We start from the raw sequence: 27020 nt of genomic DNA on the forward strand, positions 1-27020 counted from the left end.
AATATTGTTAGGATGAAATTTTCTTAATATATTCCAATAGCAGTATTTATTTATCTAGATATGAAATATCATGCTTCATGCAGAATAAACTAAAATATGCCCTTTCATAGTTTCTTCTCTTGGAGGTTTCAATGGTGGTATAATATGGTTTAGTCCATTGAATATTTACCCCTTTTAGTAAAAAGAGAACTACTCATTGGGGGATGTGGCCATAACCTCATTTTAACTTATGACAGTGTGTGTATAAAAAAAGTATAGATACATAAAACATATGTTGGCATAGGATGTGATATAAGCAAAGGCCCCCTAAGGAGTAGTTAAGGTCATTTTGTACATCTTTCATGATAAACCAATAGTTATTTTTCTTGGATAATACATCGGAATATATAAGATCTTAGAACATGTAACTCTTTAGGTGGTCCATGTTGAGAAAAGGTTAATTGTCATTCTAATACAACTAGTTAAAAATATGAAAATCGATACATAATTTAAATTTTTTTATTCTTTTTTCCATACTTTAAAACTAGTTTGGGATTAATGGGTAGTTGGTTTTCCTTGAATAGATTTATGTCTTATTTCAAAGAAATAATGTGTTTGATTATGATTCTCTTATACTTTTAAACTCACCACAACTCAAGACAGCACATCCTTTAATTAACAATAAACATTAATAATAATAAAAACATTATTATAGTGAAAAAAATGAGAAAAAACATATTGAAAATAATAAATAATATGTAATTCCTTTATAATACATAACATTAAATACATCTTCTTTGTTCTAACTCAAACAATGCTTGTTCTCTGTCCTCATTGGAACCCTTGATGAAGATTTGCATCAATCTCTTTTCTTTCTCTTCGATACTCTTAACATATAGGGAAACTATATCTTGCCCATTTTGTATAATTATTTCCCCATCTTTATATATTAATATCATCCATGGAATGTGATAACCAATAGAGTCGAGGATTCTTTTCAGTTTGGCATTGTCATCTCTTTTAGACACTTCTTATTTTAAGGAATAAAAGTGTGTCGAAAATCTTATAGCCTCATGTTCCAATAAATTTAGCAAAGGCATCTCCTCCATCTCAGCTGTTGGCATATGAATATTTTGCAGTGGACAATAACGAACATAAGTGGTATCTGTGAGCTTTGATCTTTCTATCTCTTTGAAGTCAAATCCAGTGATATAAATTATATGAATATTATCAATAAACTCTATTAATATGTTCCTTAAGAAAAATGTAAACTCCTTCATATATATTCTTTTTCAGAGCCATCTCCACCAAATAAACATATCATTTTTTGTTCAAGCAATACCTCTTTTACCTTTCAAAATAAGGAAAAAAATTAATCTTAAAACAATTATTTTTAATAACAATATTAAGAAAACGCATTAGTTGGGATTAATGGTATTTGGTTTTGCTTGACTGGATTTATGTCTTGTTTCAAAGAAATTATGTGTTTGATTATGATTGTATTATACTTTTAAACTCACTACAATTCAAGACAACGCATCTTTGAATCAACAATAAAAACTAATAATGAGAAATAACATTATTATAGTGAAACAAAAATGAGAAAACATATTGAAAATAATAAATAAATGTAATTCCTTTATATTAATACATAGCATTAAATACATCATCTTTGTTCTAACTCAAACAAAGCTTGTTGTTTGTCCTCCTTGGAGCCCTTGATCAAGCTTTGCATCAATGTCTTGGCTTTCTCTTCCATACTCTGTGTGTATAGGGAAACCATATCTTGCCCATTTTCTGTAATTACTTCCCCATCTTTATCTATTAATATCATCCATGGAATGTGATAACTAATAGAGTTAAGGATTCTTGCCAGTTTGGCATTGTCATCTCTTTTAGACAACATTTCTTCTAAAGAACATAAGTGTGTCCAAAATCTTATAACCTCATGTTCCAATAAGGCATCTCCTCCATCTCAACTTTTGACGTATCAGGATTTGGTAGTGGACAATAATGAACATAAGTGGCATGTGTGAGCTTTGATGTTTTTGTCTCTTTGAAGTCAAATCCATTGATATAAATTATAACAAAAGGAGAGGTTGCAGAACCCATTAGGTAATTCTTTTAAGCTTGAACGGCCTGACATATCCACTGAGGAGGCCAACGACTTCAGCTCTTCTGGAATACTTCGCTTGAACGGCCTGACATATCCACTGAGGAGGCCAACGACTTCAGCTCTCCAATGCTTTCTGGAATACTTCTTAATTGGCTGCATCCCTTCAAATCTAATTCAGCAAGTGATGTTAAGTTTCCTAAACCATGAGGGAGATCTAGTAGCCTCTCGCAATACTTCAGCTCTCCAATGCTTTCTGGAATACTTCTTAATTGGCTGCATCCCTTCAAATCTAATTCAGCAAGTGATGTTAAGTTTCCTAAACCATGAGGGAGATCTAGTAGCCTCTCGCAATAGGATAGATCTAATAATTTCAATGCTGTGAGTTTCTCAAAATTACTAGGAAGCACTTTTAGATTGTTGCAACGCTGCAAATTGAGTTTTTCCAGAGAAATCAGTGATCCAAAATCTTCAGGCAATTGCATTATACTCGAACAGTACTCCATTCTGATTACTCTTAGAGATTGGAGCTTTGCAATTGACCCTGGTAATTCCTGTATAGATCTGCAATATGAAAGTGTGAGTTCTTGCAAACCACTAACTAGATCACCCAGCTGTTCAGGCAATTTCTTCAACGCTACAAAGTGGGTCAATCTAAGTATCCGCAAATTCCCGAGATGCTGAAGATCGCCGGAAGAGATTTCCAAGGCATGAGAATGTGAGCTTCCATCAAACTCCATGAACCTAACACTCGAGGGAATCTGCAAATTATTTGTGACAACCATAATCAAATTGAACCGTTAAAAATAATAAAACTATCTCACACACGAATTCATTTTTTGAGAATTGAAGAAAGAGATATTGGACTAACTATTTGAAAGAGACTTGCCTCGTGGAAATTCAAATCCATTGGTTCGTATTTCAAATATTTCAATCCCTTTGACTGGGACACATCAAAGGGAAGATGGGGAACTGCAGCTTGTAGAAAAACCAACTTTTTAAATGTTTGATTACATTTGTCCTGCACCTTTATAAAGTTTCCCAATGCAAGAACTCTTAACGAACTGCACATTGAGTCCAATTTTGATGCTGATATATCTAATAGATCTTTATTATTTTCACTCAGCCATATACCTTTGATCTCTGGAATTTCCTGCATGATATTATTAAACAGAATTGAGTAGTTATCATAATGATAGAGACATATTATGGAACAAAATTAATTTCATGATTTGATACCTTCTCATTTAGCAGCTCCTTAATTTGCTTTCCACTGGTGAATGTGAATCTCACTCCCTCTGTCTTTTTCAAACCGATTGACAAAATGACTACGTGTACAACAACAACCCCATTTGTGCCTCTGGTGACAAGTGATCTACTTTCCAGCATATGCAGTTCAATCTCTCCCACAATATCTGCCACTGTATCCCAGTCCCATCCTTTAAAAAAGGAGCAAATATCCAGAAATGGATCTCTGGATATCTCAGGGAGATAGTCGTATGCAAAGAGGTAGGACTCTATTTTCCCAATTTCAGTGTCCCATTTTTCTTTCTCTTTCATCAATATTCTATAAGCTTTTTGCTTATCCTCTTCTTCTCGTATGAATCCTCCTGCCAGTTCCAAAAGTTTTGGAATTCCGCCATATGACTGTACAATCTTATTCAATTGGGTAGAATTTATTTGCTCCTCCCTGTCGTAGTCTGTCTCATCATCATAGATTTCTCTCCCCAAAAGCTGCATAGCTTCTGTGTCATGAAGGCCTTTCATAGCATAGGGTATTGTTTTCACTTTTAACGCTCTGCGCACATCTATATCACGTGCAGTGAGAAGCAGCCTCACCTTCTTGGCCCTTTTCATATCCTTGGGCAAAAGCTGCCCAACCTCCTCTTGCCCCAAAACATTATCTATGTAGATAAACGCGGGCACCTCCTCTAACATCCTGCCTACTTCTCGTTGTCCATGCCCACTTCTAATATCTGGAACCGTCTCTCCATGTTCCATCAAATCTTTTAACATCAATCTCTGTAACTGTCGTATCTTTGGAGTTGAATCGATATTTTCGAAGAGTTGAACTTTAGAATATTTACATCCTTGAATGTCAGCGAACGAAAAGACGGCATCTGCAAGGGTGGTCTTACCTATCCCGCCGAATCCATGCACCATAATTGCAATGCCATTTTTGTCACTTGCCCATTCCAAAAGATCGATAATTTCTTTTACCGACTCCTCTATTCCAACTGTTTCAACGGCATTAATCATCAGATCCATGTTCGTGGGAAGAACGAATTTAAAATAAACAAATTATTTCAATCATATATTCACCTGCATGATCCGGATATCTTCTGGAGAGAAGAGCTTTCTTGCGGCTATGGCCATCTAAAATACAAATACCCATGTGGGTATTTATTTGCCTGTACATACCATCTATGTCTTGCCTGAAATTATCCAGATCCTCCTTGTTTACCGGGGCTTTGAAAAACCTGTAATAAGTCAATGAAAGTCCATTAAAACACTGGCTTCTGCCTATTGGACATGGTCATCCATTAGTTATGGAACACGTGGACTTTTTTTTTTTAAGATGACGCGATATAAATTTTAATGATGAGTAAAGGTTTGAGTTGTAACGTGCAGGTTATTGTATTATAATTCTTTGAGCAGGTTTGTCTCTATCAAATATTTTCGTATAACATTTTATATTTTTAAGTTTTATATTAATAAATTATTATTTTTTTATCATTTTCCAAAACGTGGAGTATTAAGAAATGGATTACGTGATTAGTCTGGAAAACCACTCAAGAACCTGATGGATAACGAAAGCTTGAAATCTATTTTTTTTTCCAAATTTAATTAAATAATAAAAAATATTTTAATTCACAAAGTTAAAATTAAAAGTTTATTCTTTTAATATTTTATATTAACAAATAATAATTAAAAAAAATATTATTTTAATATTTTATATTAACAAATAATAAATGAAGTAAAGTTGTTTAGTGATAGAGATATTTTATCCGATTTTACCAAAATCTCGCTTAAAAATTCATTGTTTTTAAAGCCAATTTACTTCATTTTTAGGCTACTTTATTTATTTAATATACTGTTTTTCTTTTCACGTTAATTATAGTTTTTTATTTTTATTATTTTTTAAATTTCTAATCCACATTATTTTAGTTTTTTACTTTTATGTTATTTTAATTTTGAGTAATATTTTTTCCTTATTTTCAATTTAAATATCTTTTATCAATCATTACTTTATTTTTAATAACTTTTCTCAATAAACTAATGTGGATTTTCATAGTTCATATTGTCAGAGATTTTTGGGCCTAAAATTGTGAAAGGATTTAGGTTGTCAAAGTTTCTAATGGACACTCCACCATAGAATATGCAGAAATATAACCATGGATGAAAAATTAATTTTGAAGAGATAAAATTCAAATGAGGGTCAACGAAAGTGTTAATTTTCACGTTGCTCTATGTCGTTTCAATTACTTTTGGCCCAATTCAATTCTTCAATTAGCAATCTTTTCAATAACAATTAATCTTTCCAATCATTAACATTGATTGAAGATAGAACAATAAATACAATGATAATGGAGACAATCAACACATCAACGAGAGACACCGGGTTTGGTCAAAGACCAGGGGAAAACCCCACAAGGGGAAAAATCCTTTGAAAATTATTCTTCTATTAGATTGTCATAAAATGTTCAGCGAAGAGTACAATGAGCCCTATACAAAATCATCTAACAAAATAACCCAATAACATTCAAAAATATGTTTTCAGCATCAATATATATCAAACACAATTTTTCTAGTTTGCAGTCAAATTTAGCCCTAGAGCCCAACCGCATGGAGAAAGAGGTGTGCATGCGGCTAGGACCTTCCAACTGCACCCTTGACCCTACTAGCCTGCAGTTATAGCCGAAAATTGCTTTTGACGAGCTTGCAATGGTGACACAAAACCCTAGAACTTGTGCGAGCTTCAGACCCTGTATTTTTGGACCTATGTGAACCTCTTTCCTCAACCCAACCTCAGACCTGTGCGAACAAATCAATGAAAAAGAGAAGAAGATGATGCTTGGTGATGTCCAAATGAGCTTGAGGTTTCTTGTATTTATAGGCTTCCAAGGGTGACCAATTTCCTGTTAGGGCCGACCTATCCAAATGTGCAGATGTGGGATTTTCTTCATAAGAACACTTTCCCTGGTCCAAATTGACTGCTTCAATAGTAAAAAATGGTTCTCTTGAAAAGAGGAATCTAGTCCCATGGTTGGAATTTGTCACTAAGTTGCAAAATTAACACTCCCTCTCAGCTAGGGAGAAATTCTAACTGCATCATGTCATGTGTATCACGTCATCATATCATGTCCCATCTTTGCTCAACTCTATTTGCTGAAACATTCTCAAATCTGAAGAAGAAGAATCTGGGAGCATTAGCTACCACTCTCTATAATGTTAGAGAGCATATTGCAATCTGAGAACAATATCGAGGAGCACATCTCAACCTGAAACTACAACGAGGAACATATCTCAATCCTGAATCTCACAGGGGAGAAAAATACCTTCAACCCCATATCTAGCAATAGGTGATATAGCGGAGCACATCTCAACCCATCCTATTGCCAACTGATATTCCCAGCAATGACCCTCAAGAGTCATGTAGTAGAACACTTGCATCATAATCAACCTGGGTTGTACACCCCCAAGTACACTCTCAACCCGTTGGCCAAATAGGGAGTAGTATTCCCAAAAGCCTAGCGTGTGGGTATGATGCCAACTAGGGTATACTATCTAAAGACCAAGATAGGGGAGCAACAACTCCGAACCTATGGGTAAAAGATAGGGGAGCAACATAAACGAACCTTTTGTTCAAAGAGCCCTCAACCCCAAGAGCCCTCTATCTCAATTCCTCACCCGAGGAGCTCAGACAGGGGGGAGAGTCGGCTCAGTGTTCTTGTCAGTGATGCCCCTTATCAGGAGGGGTCATATCCATCAGTCCAAGCTGCTCTCTGAAGACCAATAGCTTCCCCTTCATAAAAGCCTTGGTGAGAATATCTGCAATCTTCTCATCTGTCGATATATGATGGAGTCTAACGGCTCCTCTATGCACCAAGTCTCGAATGTAATGATATTGAATCTCTATGTGCTTGGACTTATTATGAAATACAAGATTATCTTCCAGAAATATCCCACCCTTGTTGTCGCAATATATCATTGTCGTGTCTAGGATCTGCTCAAATAGATCTCCAAAGAGCTTCCTCAACCAAACTGCTTTGCAGCTAGCCAGGCTAGCGGCAATGTACTCTGCCTCAACGAGTACTTAATGCTACAGACTTTTGCTTCCTACTCATCCTAGATACCATGGCAGATCCAAGACTAAAACAACATCCAGATGTACTCTTCATGTCGACAATGTTTCCTTCCTAGTCAACATTGGGATATCCATGAAGTCGAACATCTTTGGCAGAATATCTCAGACCAAGGGCGATCATCCCATGCAAATATCTCAAAATGTGTTTGACAGTGATCCAATGTGCATGGAGAGGCTCGATCATGAATTGACACAATTTGTTTACTGCATAGCATATATCTGGATAGATGTTCACTAAGAACATCAAAGCCCTAATCAATTGTCTATACTTGAATGGATTCGCCAAATCGGGTCTTACAACTTCTCCACATAATTTCTTGAAATCCATTTCCATCGGTGTGGGAAAGGACTCGCATTTTGTCATTCCAAATCTCTCCAACAGCTTCACGACATATTTTCCTTGTGAAAGGAAAATCTCACTAGGTTTTTGCCACACCTCAAGGCCCAGAAAGTAGTGCATGAGTCCAAAGTCCTTCATCTCGAATCCAAAGGCTTGCTCCCTCTTACACTCTATCATTATGGGCTCACTACCTATCAAGAATAGATCGTCAACATATAAAACCAAAATCAATGACATACTTTGGACTACTTTGAAGTATAGATTGGGATCAACATTGCTTCTTGTGAATCCTAGCTTCACCAAATAATTTTCTATGTGGGTGTACCATGCTTTGGGGGCTTGTTTCAAACCATACAATGTCTTCTTCAACTTGCAAACATGTGTCTTTCAATCCTCTACTTCAAATCCTTGTGGCTGATCAATGTACACTTCTTCCTATAACATGCCATGGAGGAATGTTGTCTTCACGTCCATTTGATGAAGGCTCCATCCTTGACTAGCAACAAGAGAAACTATCAAACAAATGGTTGTATATCGAGCCACAGGTAAAATTATATCATCATAGTCTTCTCCCTCTTTCTGGGAGAATCCTCAAGCTATGAACCTTGCTTTATATTTCTCAATGCTACCATCAACTCCATGTTTAATCTTGAACAACCACTTTGAAGTCACCACGGATTTCTCGTTCGATCTCAGCACAACATCCCATATGTCATTCTTCATAATTGATTCATATTCTTTGGCCATAGCATCCTTTCAAACTTGTTGTTTCATGGCCTCTTCAAAGGTGGTAGGTTCGACTTGAATATAGTACTCATGGATGCAACATATCCCAGGTATCTGAATGGTTACTTCCTTTCTCTAAATGATCTTTGAACAGGAACTCATCTGTCATCATCCTGTAATCTGTGATGTAACCAAAGTGGCCTTTTCCTTGAAGGAAGATCACATGGAGGATCTAAGGGGTCCATGGGCTCCATGAGATCATCAAAAATATTTGTCTCATATTTAGGCACGGAAGGACCATCTAGAATATCATATCATCATTCTTCTTCTCAAGAGGAGGAGTCAGAGGAAGGTCCCTTACTTTTCTAAGGGAAACATCTTCATCGAACGTTACATCCTTGCTAATTTCAACCTTCCTTTTGTTGAAGAAAAGGGTAACTAGGTTTGGTATTCGTCAATGTAATTTTGATCTTTGTACTTGTCAAGAAAAAGAATTATTATTTTTATAAACTATATCACTGAGTTTCTTGCTCATTCCATAGGTCTAGGCAAGTCAAAGATTCAAAAGAAAATTGAATAGCTCTTCTTGAGCCTATGTGTAATGTATATGGGTCAAACTGAATGTCTAGAAAAACCCTCCAAGACAAGCACAATCCTCAGGATGAAGTCGGCCAGCAAATGAACTAAATAAAAGTCATGTTAGCTTGCAAATAGCGACACATCTGTTCACACTGACAGGTTGGCTTAATATGTGGGTAAAACCACTATAAATAGCCCTGTAAGTTTAGAATTAAAGTCAAGAAATTTCAGACATCTCTCTACAACTCAGATCTCTGAAATATCGGACAAGTATAGGGGTCTGCGATCCGCATTATAGGGACACATTTTCGGATGTCTCTGAAACAGTGTTGGTGTAGGAAGAATACTATCACAATCGCAGTGGATATGAACAGTCTTTTCATATATGTGATGAGAAGGATCTCAGTACCACTGTCATGGTTAAGGATCACGATGATCCCACAGTAGAACACACAATCTTGGCATATATGTTATGAGAGGATGATACACTCTTGACATACTCACAGTCACAGTCTCATTGTAATGACAAGAACCTCAGTGATCCTACAGTAATGTTCTATGTCTTGGCATACATTCTAAGTACAACTATACTCTCATAGAAGTAATCATGTAAATACAACCATGATCTCGATGAAGACAAGGTCAGTATAGAGACCTAGTTGACATGGTGATGATCTCAGTGAAGGTGCAGCAATCATCTAGATGAAGCTGCAACAATGGTACTACTGTAATGCAATAAGGATGACCTCAGTGAAATAGCAGAGATGAAGATGATCTCAATAGTAACAAAGGAAGAGGATTGGTGTCTTGGTCTTGGAGTGGCATAGAGGCTCTTGGTGTTTGTCAATTAGAATCTCTATAAGAAGAATTATGTGTGGGTTTTTCTCTCCAAGAGAGAGAGGTTTTGGCCTTGGTAGAATGCCAACTTCTTGTGTTCTTGTCTCTTTGTTTTGGTAGCATTTTGATGAAGCACACACACTCAGAATAAGAAGAAGATTAAGATAAGATAAATAGTAAAAGCATTTCACAAATTGTTATCAAGTATAGAAGAATCTATCTAATGCTAACTGCCCTAGATTCTTCAACACCTTTGACCTAGAATATATATTCTAAAAGCTTCAGAATTTTCACAATATCCAACAAACGCACCTTTTTCTTCCCATGGCTTCCAGCTTGTTTCTTTTTTCCTTTGTCACATGGAAATATATATGGCATCCAAAGATATGGAGATGGCCAACATCAGGCTTGACACCTGTGAACACTTCTTCAGGGGTCTTGTTGTCCAATGCTTGATGAGGCACCCTATTTTGAACCTAGACAGAAACATTTGTTTCTTCTCCCCAAAGGAACTTTGGCAACTTTTGATCGTGAAGCATGGCATAAGTAGCTTCTACAATAGACTTGTTATTTCTTTAAACTACTCCATTTTGTTCAGGAGTATAAGGAACAATTGTATCTTTCTTGATATCTTCCTTCTTGCAATAATTGATGAACTCATTCGAAATGTACTCTCCACCATTGTCAAACCTGAATATCTTGATTTTCTTCCCTTGTTTGATTTTCGACCAAAGCTTTGAACTCCTTGAACATTTTGAAGGCTTCATCCTTGTGCTTCAAATAATATATGCATGTCTTTCTTGAGAAGTCATCAATGAAGGTGATGTAATAGAGATGTCCACCAATAGAATGTATAGGAATCAAACCACATATGATCTGAAATTGGAGGGGATCTTCTCCTTCCTAAAAGTGATCGTTCTTCTTGACGCTTTGCAAGGAAAAATGGGTCTTATGACAAAACAGGTTTTCAAAGGTCTCTTCAAGGACTACGAGTTAGCTTTTCATGTAAACATAAAAAATAAGCAAAATATTATCATATAACTCATATAGGCATTCATGAAGAGCAACAACAAAGAATTTGGTGACGGAGTTCACCCCTCCTGGGCTACATCTTTGGGTCTGCCAACATAGCTAGACTGCTCCATATACTTAGTGAAAAAGAGTACAGAAAGTTTGTTAATAAAACAAGTGGCTAGTTTCCCCTTCAAGGAAATGTTCTACTACAAAGAACTCTCACTATAAACAGCATGACAACCTACAGTCAGTGATGAAACCATCAGCGATAAAAAAGTGTCTCCTACAAAGATCTTCTACTCCATCTGAAAATGAGCATACATGAGCATACAAGCACTTCAATTCCACATTGAAATACAAAATAAAGATTTCCTCAACAAGACATAGTGAGAAAATAATAGATGAGTTGAACCCTGTAAGTAACAGCTGTTGCAGTAAACATCTGAAGGTAAGAAAAACCTACAAGGCCTTCCCCATGGTCTAACACCTTCAAGAACTACTCCAAAACATTGATTGATCCATACATCCATGGACTTGAACCTACAAAAATTCTCTTTAGATATGCTCCAATCAAAAAATAGAGGTCACCATTGGATCCAGAATGTCCAAAAACCCCTATCTAGACTCTTCTTGAGCTCCAAAAGGCCAAAAACTCACCAAGTTATGGCTCCAACAAGCTCTGAAAACTCCTTCTCTATTATCCATCCTACAAAATGGATAAACAATATAACAACGCTACAATTTTTCCATGTTTTCCGCTGTGGAGGCGACATTTCACCCATCGAAGGTGAAATTTGTTGGATAATTAAATTGCCCAATAACCCTTAAGTGCGGAAACTATGGCCACATGGGCCATGTGGGTAGGGAATGGGGCTAACTGCCCGCCCCCGCTAGTCTAGCCCCTTAAACTTCGGGGTTGCGGTCTTATTAGTGCCCACAGGGCCAAGGACTGAGCCAACATCCCGCCCTTACCGTTGAGCCCCCTCTTCCATGGTGTTGCGGTCAAGTTGGTGGCCATATGGCCTAGGGCTAGCCCCTATTCAAACTCCCCACTGGTGAGCGCTCTGTCAAGGTTCTATGGCACCCATATGACTGGAGTCGAGGGATATCCCAAACCCCATCTCTGTTGAGCTCACTCCAATACACTGACAAGGTCATATGTAAGTCCCCGTGACCAGGGCTAGAGCTAATCTTAAGCCCTTTTCTGTTGAGATCTACTTCGATGCACCTGTGGTCATGTAGCTGGTTGGTGACTAGGGATCAGGGCTAGTCCCCGATCCCCAACCCTTTTTGCCATGGTCATATGGAGAGCAGACGACCAGGGGTCAGGGCTGACCGCCTATCCCCTCCTCCCATATATGTGCTTCATAAATCTTACATAGGTCTGAGGCCCTTGTGGGGGTAAGAATCACCCTTGTGACGAAGTGACAAGGTGCTAGTCTACTAGATCTAAGGTTGCATGTTCGAATCCTACCCATCCTGTCTGACCCATACCAAAATTTTAGGCCAACCATGGGGTGTCACGTGGCAGCCTCTAGTTGGGCCACATGGCACACCCTAATTAGTCCACCACACACAAATCAACCCAATCAAATTCGACCAATACGACGCTGCCACTTGGCATGATCTCATTAGTCCATACATGCCAAGTCAACTGATGATGTCAGAAGTACGATAGCCCAATCAGCTACCTAGTCAGCAAACCTGCTAATTTTTTAGCTATTGGGACAAACGATCAGGACGTGATAACTTAAGCATACATTATCGGATTGAGTTGAAACGAGTGTTGTTGGATTCAGAACAACGAATACTTAGACTTGATGTTAGTTTCGAAACATTTTTGGCACTTTAATTTTTGAACTAAAATTTGATCACCGGATCATACCTCCCCACTGGAAACTTTTGGACTCCAAAAGTTTACTTCTCCTAGTAAATAAAATGAGGTTGAAAATAAAAAATTACCCAAAACTCAATCTATAATTATTTGTTTTCAATTGGTGCCCTTTAAGCTCCAATGAAGGTACTTCACCTATCTTCTTCGTGAAGACCTACCGTCTTGTCAAGAATCGAGCCAAAATTCTTATTGTTGATGCAGGAACAAAAACACTGATGAGTGGAATATGAGCATTCTCTTTAAACCCATATTTCATGGCTCAAACAACTTCATCCCGAAGTTCCTTTGTTGAAGACAAACTTGACTTTCCATCTTGGAAATCATAAGAAATACAATGCCTATCATGCTTTGATTCAAATTTTATTTAATGTCCTGAAAATGAGCTTGTACAAAAAAGTACACCGCTGTAAAAATTCAATGACATAATTCGATTTGCCTGCAAAAACATAGTCATCTTGTATAATCTTAAACAAAGATTCTATTCACAACAAGTTTCATCTTGAACGCTTGCATTGGTTAGTACATGACAAACTTGGACAACAAACATTGTACATTCCAAAAGTCCTCAAACATTTGGACTTATAAACAAGCCAACTACATAACATGTCAATGAAAAGCACATACTTGTTGTTCATAGTGATTATTCTTGTTCACTTTATAAAGTACCCAAAACAGGTAATGACAACAACAAGCTTTTACAATTTACAAAGCAACAAACTATACAAACAATCTACCCAAACTTTGCCTCTTCTAGGCTTATGGGTTCTCTTTTTGCATATACTTTTCTTTGAAGGTTTCCTTAGGAACGCTGCGAGTCCTCTTTTCCACTTCTTTCTTCCCTTGCATTGGTTTGCACAATCTCTTTATCCTTGTTGGAACAAAGCTCTAGATGTAGTTTCCAACATCAATCATTCCCATGCCCATGCATCTTACAATGGGTACAAAAGTACTTTATCTTGCTTTCCAACAAGGAAGTCCTAAAAAGTGAAGGAGATTCATCAAGTTTGATGCCAATATATGATCCATGCTTTTGAACATTACCATGTGTTTCTCACAAACAACCACACAATGGTCAAATGCATCACACAAAGTGCAGGGATACATGTTCCACAAATAGTCAAAATTACCAACATTTGGAAAACACCCATGAAATTTATACCTTTCCATTGGGCTACAACTTTGACGATGTGGATCGAACAATGGCATGAAAGGTCATTTAAAGCATCCATCTCTCTTAGGATACAAATGAACATTATCACCACGATCTTGGTGTGACATATCATCCTCTGGTGATTGATTTCCCTCTAACCGTTTAGAGCATTCTCCAAACTCTCTTTGACCATATCCCAATCCTTTATATTTTGGTATCTCTTGCATCATTATTCGATTGGTAATCCTTTGGCCATTGATGTCGAGGCCTCCTCCTTCATAACCCATTTTAGATAGCATCTTCATAACAATGCCTCTAGTATGTTGTTCAAATGCTACAAAAAAGTTTCTATGAGCATAAATAGAAGGATTTGAACTTGAGATTCTTATTACCTCCTTGAAATTTCCATCTACCTTTTCTGCTTCATATGTTGATGATGACTTTGTAGATGACTCTAGCCACCCACTCTTACCAAATGACATATGATGAGAATCTATGAGATGCTTACAAAATTCATATGCATCATTTTCCTCATACAGTTCATAACCTCTGTTTGAACCATGCTCACATATTGGCTTCACTTTGGAGGTTTCCTTTACTGTCACAAGAGTGGAACTTTCAGCAACTTGTTCCTCAAGCACTTGCTGCAATTGGAGGTGCAAATGCCTCTTCTCCTCTTCAGCAATTTCAAGCATTCTTCTCAATTCAATGTTCTCCATTTGAAGAGACAAATCCATCTCCTCTATCTCTTGGAGACCCTTATAGCCCATTCAACAAGCTCTGAAAAATCTTTCCCTGTTATCAATCCTACAAAATGGATAAACAATCTAACAACGCTACAATTTTTCCCTGTTTTCCTCTATGGAGGCGACAATTTCGCCCGCCAAAGGTGCAATTTGTTGGATAATTAAATTGCTCAATAACCCTTAAGTGTGAAAACTATGGCCAATTGGGCCATGCGGCAGTGGGTCGGGGATAACCACCCACTCCTGCTGGTCTATCCCCTTAAACTTCAGGGTCATGGTATTATTAACACCCACGGGGTTGACGACCAGGCCAACGGCCAACCCTTACTGTAATAAGAGTGGGGGTCACACATGTTAAGAGTCTTTTCTGTAATAATTAGACAATAATGTTGGTTTCAGCCCAGATTCCCGTTAAATCTTTCCCATTATAGCAATAATTAAATCCTAAATGTCTTCCATCACTATAACATAATTACCCATCAACTCCACCTTTCCTTTTTCAAAATTGTTTCGTTCGAGTCAGGTCCAGCTCAGCCGACAGTAGGATTGACACGATTGAGTATGCATAGGGAAAGTTGTTGTAGTAATTGGTTAGGAGGTTCATCAGAAATGTCATGTTGAGTTGGTCTACTTACTTTTCATGGCAATGTCGAATTCCTCAAAGTCTGAAGCCAAGGTGGTAGAGTTGTTTCATTTGCAGTTTGGTTCTAATTTCTATTGTTCTAGGATTAGGTACCATCCCCCTGTAATTTGTGTTTATCAGCGCCGCTTCGAGATGACGAAGAAAATTGTATATGTTCCAGAGTTGGGGTTGGATGAAATAATTGGAGTAATGCAGCGGCTTTACGGCAAGTATGACAAGGTCGGGCTAGTCAACAATGATCTTTCGAACTCATTCCAATTTCCGGCCATGAAACACGATGGCTACACAGAGTTAGTCACAAAGGAAGACGAGAGTGAAACAATCAAAGTCAAAATTTATTTCAAAGGAATCCAACAGTCCACCTTACTGACCTTGAGAAGTTTGCTAGTGTTTGGGATGACTCTAGCAGCGATGCAATGTACAAAGTTATTGATCGACGAAATGCATGGAGGATTGCTCTGGCTCGACAAAGATACCCAATTCATGCAATAGAGATTCAAAGGCTCACTGGGTTGTTAGCAGGAGGAGACGCAGTTTCAACTGCATTCCAAATGACTTCCAAGAGAGCGAAGAAGATAGGGGATGACGACTACTACACCAAGTATGATACTAAGAGAGGAGGAAAGGAAGCACGCGTAGATTTGATCAACTCCCCAAAAATCAAGTTCGCTTGCTACATTATTGTGAGGAAGATGATGCGTCACTTCTCTAAGAATGAGTTCACGCTGAATATGATTTCAGTCGCGGAGCATTGCACAGTAGGCTCCCAGCGAAATTGGTGTGCTTTTCTCCTCCAGGAGATGTTCGAAGCATGTGAAGATGTCTACAAGTGGTCCACCCATTTTATTATGGTTATCTTTTTGTTGCTATGGCAATGTGCAAATTGTGCCCACTAGAGGGTCGGGAGGTAGCTTCCATCACAGAAGACCAACCTTTGGTCCTAAGTTATGCACCTTGGAGAACTTGGAGGGACCCAAGCAGCAAGGAGATAAATGAGGCTTCGTTTAGTAGATGGTACATAAAAATGTTGGCAGTAATCAAAGCTGCAGAATAGATTCCCAAGTCCCTACTTGATGAATATTGGGCAGAGATTTAATTCAGTGTTAGTCGTGGGAGCACTTGTGTGAGGCAACACTACGTTCACACCCATACTTTCCAGATGCGACCCCAAAAGTTTATGTTGTCAGTCGAAGTTTCCACATAAAGGTCGGTTCTTTGCCAGGAATTGTAGGGGAGATTTGGGAAGGTAAACACATATATTTCTTTGACAGGATGGTACCTCAAGAAATAGCAGGAGAGATAGTTGTGGATTCCAAGAAACGCCTAGCTAAGGAGGAGATACAACCAGTCATCAAACAACTGAAGAATCAAATGAGCTCCTTGAAGGAAACCATCGCCAACATTGGGATCTCAACAGGTTTGGTTTCCAAATTTCCTAAGTTTCAAGTTTAATAAAACAAGGTCCTTTGAGTACTTCCCCTTTAGTTGTTGCAATGTCGGTAGTAGGACCTCAATTCACAGTCCAACCCCACCATTCCAAAACCCCGTAAGTCAAAAGCTAAAAAACCTCCAGTCGGGACCAAAAGAAGAAATCGACCCCTGCCAGTCACATTGTCGACCTCACCATTGAAGAGCCCCAATCCAATATCACCTCGCCCATCATTGAAGAAATTCCTCGCTCCAATTTAGTTGCAACATCTAGCTCACGCAACCCGTCGTCACATACTCCATCCACATCCACTACCCTCTCAGACACTATACACTCTGGGACACTATTGGGCACGAAGACGAACATGGAAGTTGATTCTGTTATCCAATCCATCACAACAATCCCCAACGGAGAACTCGTCACCGCTTCCATGGTGTCTTTATTGCTAGAGTCAGGTGCACTACTAAGCACAAGACCCATCATTACCCAGTCGCTCACCACCACTATCAACCCAGTGTCACTACCACTTCATATGTTTCCTCCAGTTACACCACTCCCTGTCTCCATCAAAACCACTCCCCCATTGGTTGAACTGTCACAATAGGCCACCTCTCTCCACGGACACTCGAACAAGATAGTCGCCAGTGGGGAGCCCTTGCAGAGTCGGTTCCCATATCCATCAACTATGCACCATGATGATCTTCAGGGCTAGTCCTTAGCCCAATTCTTCACTTTTATTCAGCAAGCCGCACAAAACGCCACAACACTGCCCAATGATCTAACTGTCAACCATGAGCAACAACAACAACAAATTGTTGCCCTCATAGTCGAACGTGATCAACTCCACCAAGATAAAAAACAACTCCAGGGGCAGCTGGAACAAAACACCACAAAATTCCAGGTACTGTGGCCTTCCATTTCTAATGTTGTGACTAATGCCCCATAATATTTTTCAGCTTGCACATTGGTCGAATGTTGTGACCATATTCAGACTGTATGCCATGACTTAATCTCTACCAATCGGGAACTCGAGAAAACTCTCACAGCCACAAGAAGTGCATTGTCGGACCCTGCGACAACATATGCCAATGAGATAGAACAGAAGATAAACGTCGCAGTCGCCCTCAAGGATTCCATTGTAAATGTCGCAAATGACACCTACACCCTCCTACAACAAGTTCACGACTAGTTAGGAAGCCTTATGAAGAAAAACCAACCGGTCTACCCACTCCATGACTGAGTCAATGAGCTCATCACCGATGCAAGGAACACTAAATACAAAGAACAGAGGAAAATGCTCAGGGCAGAGATAGACGTTTTGGAGGCATGCGTTCAACATATCGAAGATGAGTCAGCTAGGACAAAGAAAATACTCTGGGATCTTTGGCCCCCAGTTCAAACACACCTAGAGACACTACAGCAACTAACCGAGGATATGGAAACACATTGGACTTCCTTGTTGATGCCCCATCCAGCTCACCCGATGTCCGACGCAACATCTGAATTCCTCGGACAGGATGTTACAATCACAAAGGCCTAGCAGACAGCGTTTAATGGCTACACTCGATTCCACCAGGTCACCATCATGGTTGTCCCTGAATTGGGGCCTTCGTTTAAAGAGACCAACCAAGAGGAAGCAGTAGCAAAATAAGCACCAACACCAGCAACATAAGCAACACCACCAGCGCCGGCAGAAGCATCAGCAACAACACCACCAGCAGAAGCATCATCAACAACACCACCAATAGTAGCATCAATAACACTAATGACGCCGAAGAAAGATTGACTCGAGTGCGAGTCAATGAATTGTGGTCGGGGCCTATTGCTGAAACAACAATCAAGGAAAGGGGAAGGAACTTGCAGAAGATCGCCATTTGTGCAGGGGTGGTGGGAAGAAGCAGATACAGCCGAGCCAGAAAAGATCAAGGGAAGCCGAGGAATGAAGACAATCGAGCAAGGGAGAAGGAACTAGAAGATTAGGTTGGCGCGCAAAGAGAAGAAAGAAGAAGATAAAAGGTAGAAAGGAGAACTGAGAAGGGTTGGTTGTTGTCTCGTGACTGCTATGGTGGATATTTCTCTTCCTGTGTAGCGAAGCGATGAGAGCAGCGTTGTGTCTATCTTTCTGTAACCTTGTATTCTACCTTGTTAGAGTTCTAGATGTTGAGGAATAGGCCTTGAGCCTGATGTAATGTATTTACCTAGCATATTAAAGAGGAAGATTGTTATTGGGATCATAGTGTGTTACCTGTGTGTTATTTGGGCTCTTTAAAAAAAATTGTATGCACATGCTTAAGTAGTCTTTCTGTTACAACATATATGACCTGTTGTGATTTGACTTCCTTGTAGAATGACTCTATGTTATCTGGTCTCTATTCTTTGATATGGTTTTCCTTGATGTTGGATTCTAGCCCTCATCTAACTAAGGTTGTGACACGCCTTTGGTGATACTCCTTACCCTTTCCAGGTAAGGTGAAAATGTCGGTGTTGTGCTAAACTACAACGGAGCCTTGTTGGCCCCTGTGCCTGAACCGGGGTCTCGACCCTGTTGTTATTTCTACGCCAACATGAGCCAGCTAGAGCCAAGCCAGGGAGCAGAAGTTCGGGTGTGTTCTTCATGCCTCGTTGAAGATCCGTGGGAGAGCAAGTCGTCGTTGACTCACACCTGAAGAGTTTATTCAGAGATTGGGCTGCCATGGTAGTTCTGGTAGAGTCAATGGGTGCCTGAAAGACGTTTGGGATCATATCAAAGACCGTGTGCCATCCAATCAGTTGTAAGAGGTCACGCGATCCATCGAGCCTCACCACAGCTGTTGAGGGACACACAAGATTACTGAGACACCAATTCCATACACTATATGCTAGTATTCTATCGCTAGGTTGATCCACAAATTTGCAGGTACGAGGGAGCCATATAGGAGGGTCGTAAGACTATACATGTTTGCAAAATCGTGACCATCACTCAGCAGTAGGACACCAACTATTGAGATTGTGGTAGGACAGATTAATACAGGGCAAAGATATTGTGATATATAACCACATCTTATTGGATTGCAAAGGTTGTGGGTCACTACCCTGTGGGCAGTGATCGTCTGAGCAGCAAGTCTACTGACCAAGAGCCATGGGTGCATCATTCAGTCGAGAGCAGATCACAAGGCCGTGAGCCATTTGTAGTAAATCAGGGTTCACAAGAGCACCATGCAGAGAGGTCGAAGCCATCAGGGGTTAGCACTTGCATTGGTTTGCAGAGAATGGAGGGAGAATTCATAAACCACTCAGTTGTGAGCGAAGTGTTAGACATTCAATCATGTTGTGGAATAACCAGGCTTGATCCCTTCTCAACGTGTAGATAATTTGAATACATCTAGACCATTCATGGTTGACCATTGTTGGTTGGTGTAGTGACATGGTTAACTAACTGATGTAGTTTATGATTTTTGCATATTCAGAATTATTACAAACCATTTATCATTTAATTAAAAGTGATTCCATCCATATTGCTCAATATATGCTTGCTTGGATTAAAGGTCTCCAATGGTGTTTAACGAGCTCTAAGTAATTGATCAGAGTGGACACACTTGGGATGACGACATTTTATTTGCAACATAAGAGTGTGTCGTGGACAAAAAGCGCATAGTTAATGCACCTGATCTAGAACACTAAGAGATCACACTACCCAAGGCGATGAGAATAATCACAAAAAGGGTCGATTCCTTGTAGTATATTCATGGAAGTTTTGGCACCAGTCAAATAGGGGATCGAATTGCAAACATCCTCAATCTAGCGAAAAATCAAATTGGGACAACACTATACATCCACTTTATGAACAAAGAAAGATGATATATGAGGACAGTAGCATCTCTCCTGCACATGAAACTCAGCGCCACCTCTTGTACATGTGTTTTGTTGGGAACCAATACCAATATTTAATTACTTTGCTGGATGGCTTTAAGTTGGGTGTTTAGTCATCAGCACAGGGGATTAAGCAGACAACCACATTGATATGTCTTTGTGGCTCGGGTTCAAATATCAGGTAACAAATTCTTTGAGAATGGAAGGAAAGGAGGAGATCCATTAGTATTGGAAGGAGGAACTCAAGTAATGGTGGAAAATCCCAAATGAATCAGGAAGCCGAACTGTATCAAGGGCCATAAGGAATATAGTACTAGTAGGAAAATAGGTTTGTGAAATTTGCTGGGAATTTTATCTTAGAGATTGAAATTTGATAGGATATTATTAAAAAGAAGAAGAAACGGTGGAAAAATCATTTTATTCCTAGCTATTATCTTCCAAGTCTATGGGCTAAATTGGAAGTAAAATGATTGACAGAATGTTGATATAATCTCCCTATATTTAACTGCTTTGGTATGTGAGAAGATGAGTTGTCTTGAAGAGGCCTTGGAAAACACTCAAAAACTTCTTGATGAACTAGTGAGAATATATGGTCCTTTACACATTAATACCTCCTTAGACCAAAATGATGGTCAAAGAATCAGAACTTTCTCGAAAAGAGTTCATGTCATTCAGCAACCCAAGCACCCATGGAAAGTGAAGGAAGGACAGGGAAGAGGAGATAAGCTCTCTGGACTTGGATCTGAATTGCAACAAACAAATTCAGTGATAGACCTTTGTAAGTTGGAGGAATTAGACTTGCGTTTGTCCAGGGTGGGGCATCCAGAATGGAAGAAACTCAGTTGGGCTCTGAAGCCATCACTGCTTGCATTAATACAACCCAAACTCTAGGAGCATCCTTCTAAAGAAGCCTGGCTCACAGTTGCTTCTTGTCTCAGCAGGATCATAGCTTTAACATCACCATTACTGCCTTACAATAATGATATCATGAGAGAGATATTGTAGTTGATAGTAGAATCCCTTCAAGGGTTGAACAACATCATGCTTCCTACCTTTCAGAAGCGGTGCAAAATCTTAGAACTCATGGAAGAATTTAGCTTTGGCACATTCATGCTGAATCTAGACTGTGAGGACTTAATCTTCCAAGTGTTCCATGAATTTTACACCAACATTACATCAACTCATCCAGATTGTGTCAAAACAAGCATGCAAAAGATTGTGTCTCTATTCTTAGAAGGAGATGCTAACATCTGCAAGATACTAAGATCCAAATTGTTGACCATTTGGAGGAAGGAACCAAAGGTATCACCAGCTACCTATGATCTAGTTGAGAAGTTGGTCAGGAAAAACATAAAATTTCTCAAAATGGTGCTGACTAGGAAGGAGTTGAGAAGGATTGATGGAGGAGGCAAGAACAAAATCTGCACAAAGAATGAACTGAGGAGAGGACTATGCTTTATCTGCAAGGGACCTTGGGCCCTTAACCATTCATGTCTAAGTGATAGGAAGGAGGCAACATAGATAGAACAAGAGGATATTCTTTTAGATCATGGGGAGTCTTTTGTATTTGGGCCTATTGATTTTCAAGATGGTGAGCAGCAACGTGACATTATTCAGGGAGACTTGCAGGATGACGAGCATTTGGAAGTGCATGACGAAATTCTACCTAATGGTATTGATGAGGTAGACTCCTATACAACTGAGCCCATAGGTCTCCAGGGGGATGTCCATAAAGAATATGAACAATCAAGTATAAATAGAAGTCCACCAGTGCATCTATGTTTGACAATTGGAGAGGATGAACAACATATTGTCTTCACAGATGGAGGAGGCAAGGGAAATTTGAGTAAGGAACCAGTAGTAGTGAACCAACATGATGAGCATGATCATTAGGAGCAGCATGACAACATAATGTGCAAAATGAACCATTCCCAGAGAGTCATTCAAAGGTTCAAGTTGAAGCTGTGGTCGTTAGGCATTCGATGCAGACAGGAACATGGACATTCATCAGGGCATTAGAATCACAAGTAGAGAAATTTCATGGAAAGATCAAACATTTCAAGACACATCTTATGATGTTGAAGCAGAGAGTTTGGATAGCTCGAGACATTATCTTACAAGAAAACATAAAAATTTAGGAGCTCATAGGGGTATGCGTCGGGTCAGCGGCCAAGTTGTCTAGTGTAGAGGAATGTCTCAAATCCCTCACAAGGCTACAGGAGGAATACAATTAGGGATTCCACATACAGCACCAGAATGAGAGGCTCCTCACCAATCACAATAAAGTAAAGGTTCGGATCTGCCTCTCCTCCATTGTCCTCCATTTTCCTCTCCAAGGGTGTACTCTCCTCCATTGTCCGACCTCAAGGACTTGATCTTTCGACCTGTCTGTGTCTCCACAAGAGCTCTGAACTCCTGAACCGCTTGAAGACCTCACTCTTGGTCTTCAAGAAATAAATCCAGGTCCTCCTGGAGTGATCATCAATGAATAAAACATAGTACTCATATCCACTCAAGGAAACATGAGACATCCGACCGCTCACATCGGAATGAATCAAATCAAGTATCCCCGTCGCTCTGTTGTCACTGCTGGGAAAAGGGGATTTGGCAAATTTGCCCATCGCACAACCTCTGCAAGTATCAAAGTGATCAGTACTGAAATCTGGCACACCTGTAGTGATCTCCCGCAATGTCCTCAAGGCTCCGTGATACATGTGTCCCATCCTGCGGTGCCAAATCTCACACAGCTCAGAACTGCTAGCTCTGCTGTCGGTACTACTGCTCAATGCCAAAAGGGGCTGGAATGCAAACTTGTACACCTTTGCATGGCGTACACCTATCACTCTAGCTGAATCAGCTGGAGCGTCCCTGGGATACATCAACACCTATCCTCCCCTGAACAGTACCTCATATCCTCTGTCCTCCAAAGCTGAGACGGATATGAGGTTCTTCCTCATCCCTGGCACATAAAGAACCTCTGACACCTTCAAGGGAGGTTTGAACTCCCTCTGAAATGTCACTGTCCCCACCCCGACTGCTCTAACAACTCTGTCATCACCAAGTACTACCTCAATATCAGTGCCACTCTCTGAAAGCTCTGAGAAGTACTCACGGACCCCTGTCATATGACGTGAAGCCCCACTGTCCACATACCAGATACCTGAAGATGCTCCGCTAATCGAGGGAAAAGCATGCTCCCTCTGAACCTGTGTGGCAGGTGATCCTGCACTAGAGGACTCACACGTAGTGAACGCAAACTCTCGGTCAAAACGACCAGCAAAGTCCTCAATCTCTGCTGAAGCTGCCACGTCCTGGTTCTTCCCCTTCTTCTTCTTCTTCTCCGGACACACAACTACATAGTGTCCCATCTTTTGACAATTCCAACACTTCACCTTGGAATAGTCCTTTTGTGAGTTACCTTGTTTACCTTTACCTTTGCCTTTGCCCCCACCACTGCTTGTGGAAGCCTGCTTCTTCCCTTTGCCTTTCTTGCCTCCTGCCACCAGTGCTACGTCCTCATCCTGCTCAACTGGCTTGGCTGCCCCAAGCTGTCCTTTCCTGATCTCTGTCTGAATACAATCATCCCAAAACCTCTCCCATGTGAGAAGGGTCTCACGTGCACAAACCCCATCAGCAAAGTTCAACCATGAACGGGGGAGGCCATTCACTTCAATCCGCACCAACTCAATGGATGGAATGGCCTCTCCAATCGCTGTCAACTCATCTCTCACATTGGTAATCTTTGTGAGATATCCAGCTGCACTATCATTCCCCATCTTAATGTTCTTCAGCTTCTCCTTCAGGACCATCTTCCGGTTCTCATTGGTACTCTGGTAGAGATTGGACAATGCTGTCCACATCTCATGGGCATTGCTCTTTCCTCTCACATGAGGAATGCAATGGTCTTTGATTCCGTCTAGAATCAGCCTCTTACCCTTATTGTTCTTCTTTTTATACTCAGCCAACTGAGTAACATCAGTGGACACAACAACAGGGTTCTGTGCGGTATGCACCATGATATCCCAGACTTCTGCCTCCTCAAAGATACTCTGCATTCTCTCCTTCCAAACGCTGTAATTTATATGCCCATCCAGCCTATCCTCCACCCTCAATCCCAATGACATCCTGCTGTCCTAAAACTGAAAAATAGCACTGCTGTAGTAAAGATAAAACTGTTGTTTATGAAAAAATCAGCTTGCTGGAATTTTCTGAGTGAAAAATCAGCAACTGTAATTTTTCCTTTTGCTGTCCCAAACTGCCCTTCAGCACTCAAGCTCTGATACCATGTAAAAATTTCTGTTTTCCCACCCCGGTTTTCAGTTTCACCTTATTTCTCCCATGTAGTTAAATGCCCATTCCCATAACCATACATTTAACAGACTGAAAAAAATAAATATGGCTGAAAACACAAATTCTGGAAATTTTTCAGAATGCTGGAAATTGCATAAATAAAAATCAGCAATTAAAAACAGCCATTAAAACACATTAAAACACTGATATTTTTGGTCAACTTGACCCTGGAAAAACCCCCTACAACTCTTGGGGAAAACCAGTTTGAGAGCTCTTCTTATTTCTGAAAATTGTCTTTTTACAGTGAGAATTATTCAGCAAAAAATCAGCAAGCAAATTTACAACTTATCTCCTTTCCCGTGCCTCACAGCAATCTGGAAATTACAGCAAACAGAACAGCAATAAATGTTGTACGACCTCCGTTTTGTGTGCAGAAAAATCAGCAAACTGCTCCTCGATTTTTGTGCAAAAATCTGCCTTTCACTATGTGCTGAATCAGCTGTACAAATCTGCTCAACTGCTGCCTTGGAATGTGTGCCAAGCTGCTGTCTCCTTCTCCTTCCTGCTCAGAAATCTCTCTTGCTCTCTTGCTCTCCTTCTCCCAATCTGCTCATGAAAGAATGAATGACCTTTTCCTCCTTTTCCTCCTTTAATATAACTCCAAGTGACTTTTGGGTGATCCAAGTGACTTTTGGGTGATCTCTAAATCCAATGGCTGAAATAGATTTAGATCAATGGTTGAGATTAAATGCTCATTTAAATCTCACTTTCTATTTTTTAATTCACCCCACTTTAATAAAGACCCACTTAGTCATTTATTTCCAAAGTCACTTTTCCTTTCTAATTTTTCATTGACTTTATAAAAGTCACTTTAAAATTAGACTTAATAACTTTATCACTTAAAGTCACTTTTAAATTAGATTTAACTTTATAAAACTATAAAGTCACTTTAGGAGAAAAATTAAATTCTTTTGGACACTTTTCCCTAGGCCAAAGATCAAAGCCTAAGGGAACCACCTATCCTCTGGTACCAAATTTCAACAGAAATTACCTGCATACGAATTCTGAAACACATAAAATAAATAATGCGAGAACATAACACATATACACAGAGATTTTCCCTGGATCCCAAAACCGGGACTACTAGCTTGATTTTTCATTATGTTCATTTCAATGTTATAATACATATTTATACATGCTGAAGCATCCAATACCATGGACCGAAAACCATCGCGTCCAATACCATGGACCGAAAACCATCGTGTCCAAAAAAACATGTGCGAAAATCATGTACAAAACCATAGGTGGGTCCGCCCAACCTAACACAGGGTCCAAAACCAAAATTTTCCAGGGCGCTGCCCCGGACCCCATAAAGTGGGGTTACGAGTGCCCCTCAAACCCCCTGTTAACTACGTGGAAAGAATATAACACAACCCAACATTCTCCCACTTATTGTTTTCTTTCCACAGGGGGCCACAAGAGAGCTTAGTTATTTTTCCAGCCCTGAAATGCCCATTGTCTATCTACACCAAGAGAATTTCTCAGAGCTCACAGATTTTGTCAATGCATCTGCAATATTCTTCAAAGTGTCCACCTTTACCAGCAACACCTTTTTGTTTTCTATCATATCCCTCACAAAGTGATACTGAATATCAATGTGCTTTGTCTTTGAATGATATGCAGGGTTCTTTGCCAAGAAAATTGCACTTTGGCTGTCACAGTCTATCCTTATAGCTTCCTGTACTAACCCCATACTTGAACACAATCTCTGCAACCAAACTGCTTCCTTGCTTGTTCTGCCTCTGTAGTTGATAGTGCCACTACAAATTGTTTCTTACTCATCCAACTGACTGCACCTCCAAATAGGTTAAACACATACCCACTTGTAGATCTTCTCTGATCCAGATCTCCAGCCCAGTCTGCATCAACAAAGCCATGAATATCCAACACTCTGTCCAATCTTGGTCTTCCTTGGTAGTACAAACCATAATCACTAGTGTCACGCAAATACCTAAAAACCCACTTCACTGTTGTCCAATGCTCCTTTCCTGGTTTTGACATAA

The 27020-nt window shown here is 39.7% G+C and overlaps 1 protein-coding gene across 3 annotated transcripts in view; it reads right to left on the reverse strand.

The window, feature by feature from the left end:
* Window positions 1-1588: 1588 nt before the first annotated feature.
* The window catches only part of LOC149185671 (disease resistance protein RUN1-like), a 32575-nt gene continuing 7143 nt past the window's right edge, over window positions 1589-27020 (reverse strand). Inside the window, exons 4-9 of one of the 3 annotated variants that reach the window (XM_089410765.1) lie at window positions 4415-4572; window positions 3332-4329; window positions 2982-3245; window positions 2438-2853; window positions 2181-2317; window positions 1589-2118 (exon numbers count right to left, since the gene is read on the reverse strand). In XM_089410765.1, the coding sequence (XP_089266891.1) occupies window positions 2042-2118; window positions 2181-2317; window positions 2438-2853; window positions 2982-3245; window positions 3332-4329; window positions 4415-4572 (2050 nt within the window). In that variant the 3' untranslated portion in view covers window positions 1589-2041. Of the gene's footprint in view, window positions 2854-2981; window positions 3246-3331; window positions 4330-4414; window positions 4573-27020 lie in introns of all 3 variants that reach the window. The other 2 variants (XM_089410763.1, XM_089410764.1) reach the window with 2 other exon arrangements.

Source organism: Pinus tabuliformis, chromosome 3_1 (assembly GCF_031772625.1).
Source record: "Pinus tabuliformis cultivar Carrire ecotype Pingquan chromosome 3_1, CPIR1, whole genome shotgun sequence".
Lineage (NCBI taxonomy): Eukaryota > Viridiplantae > Streptophyta > Pinopsida > Pinales > Pinaceae > Pinus > Pinus tabuliformis.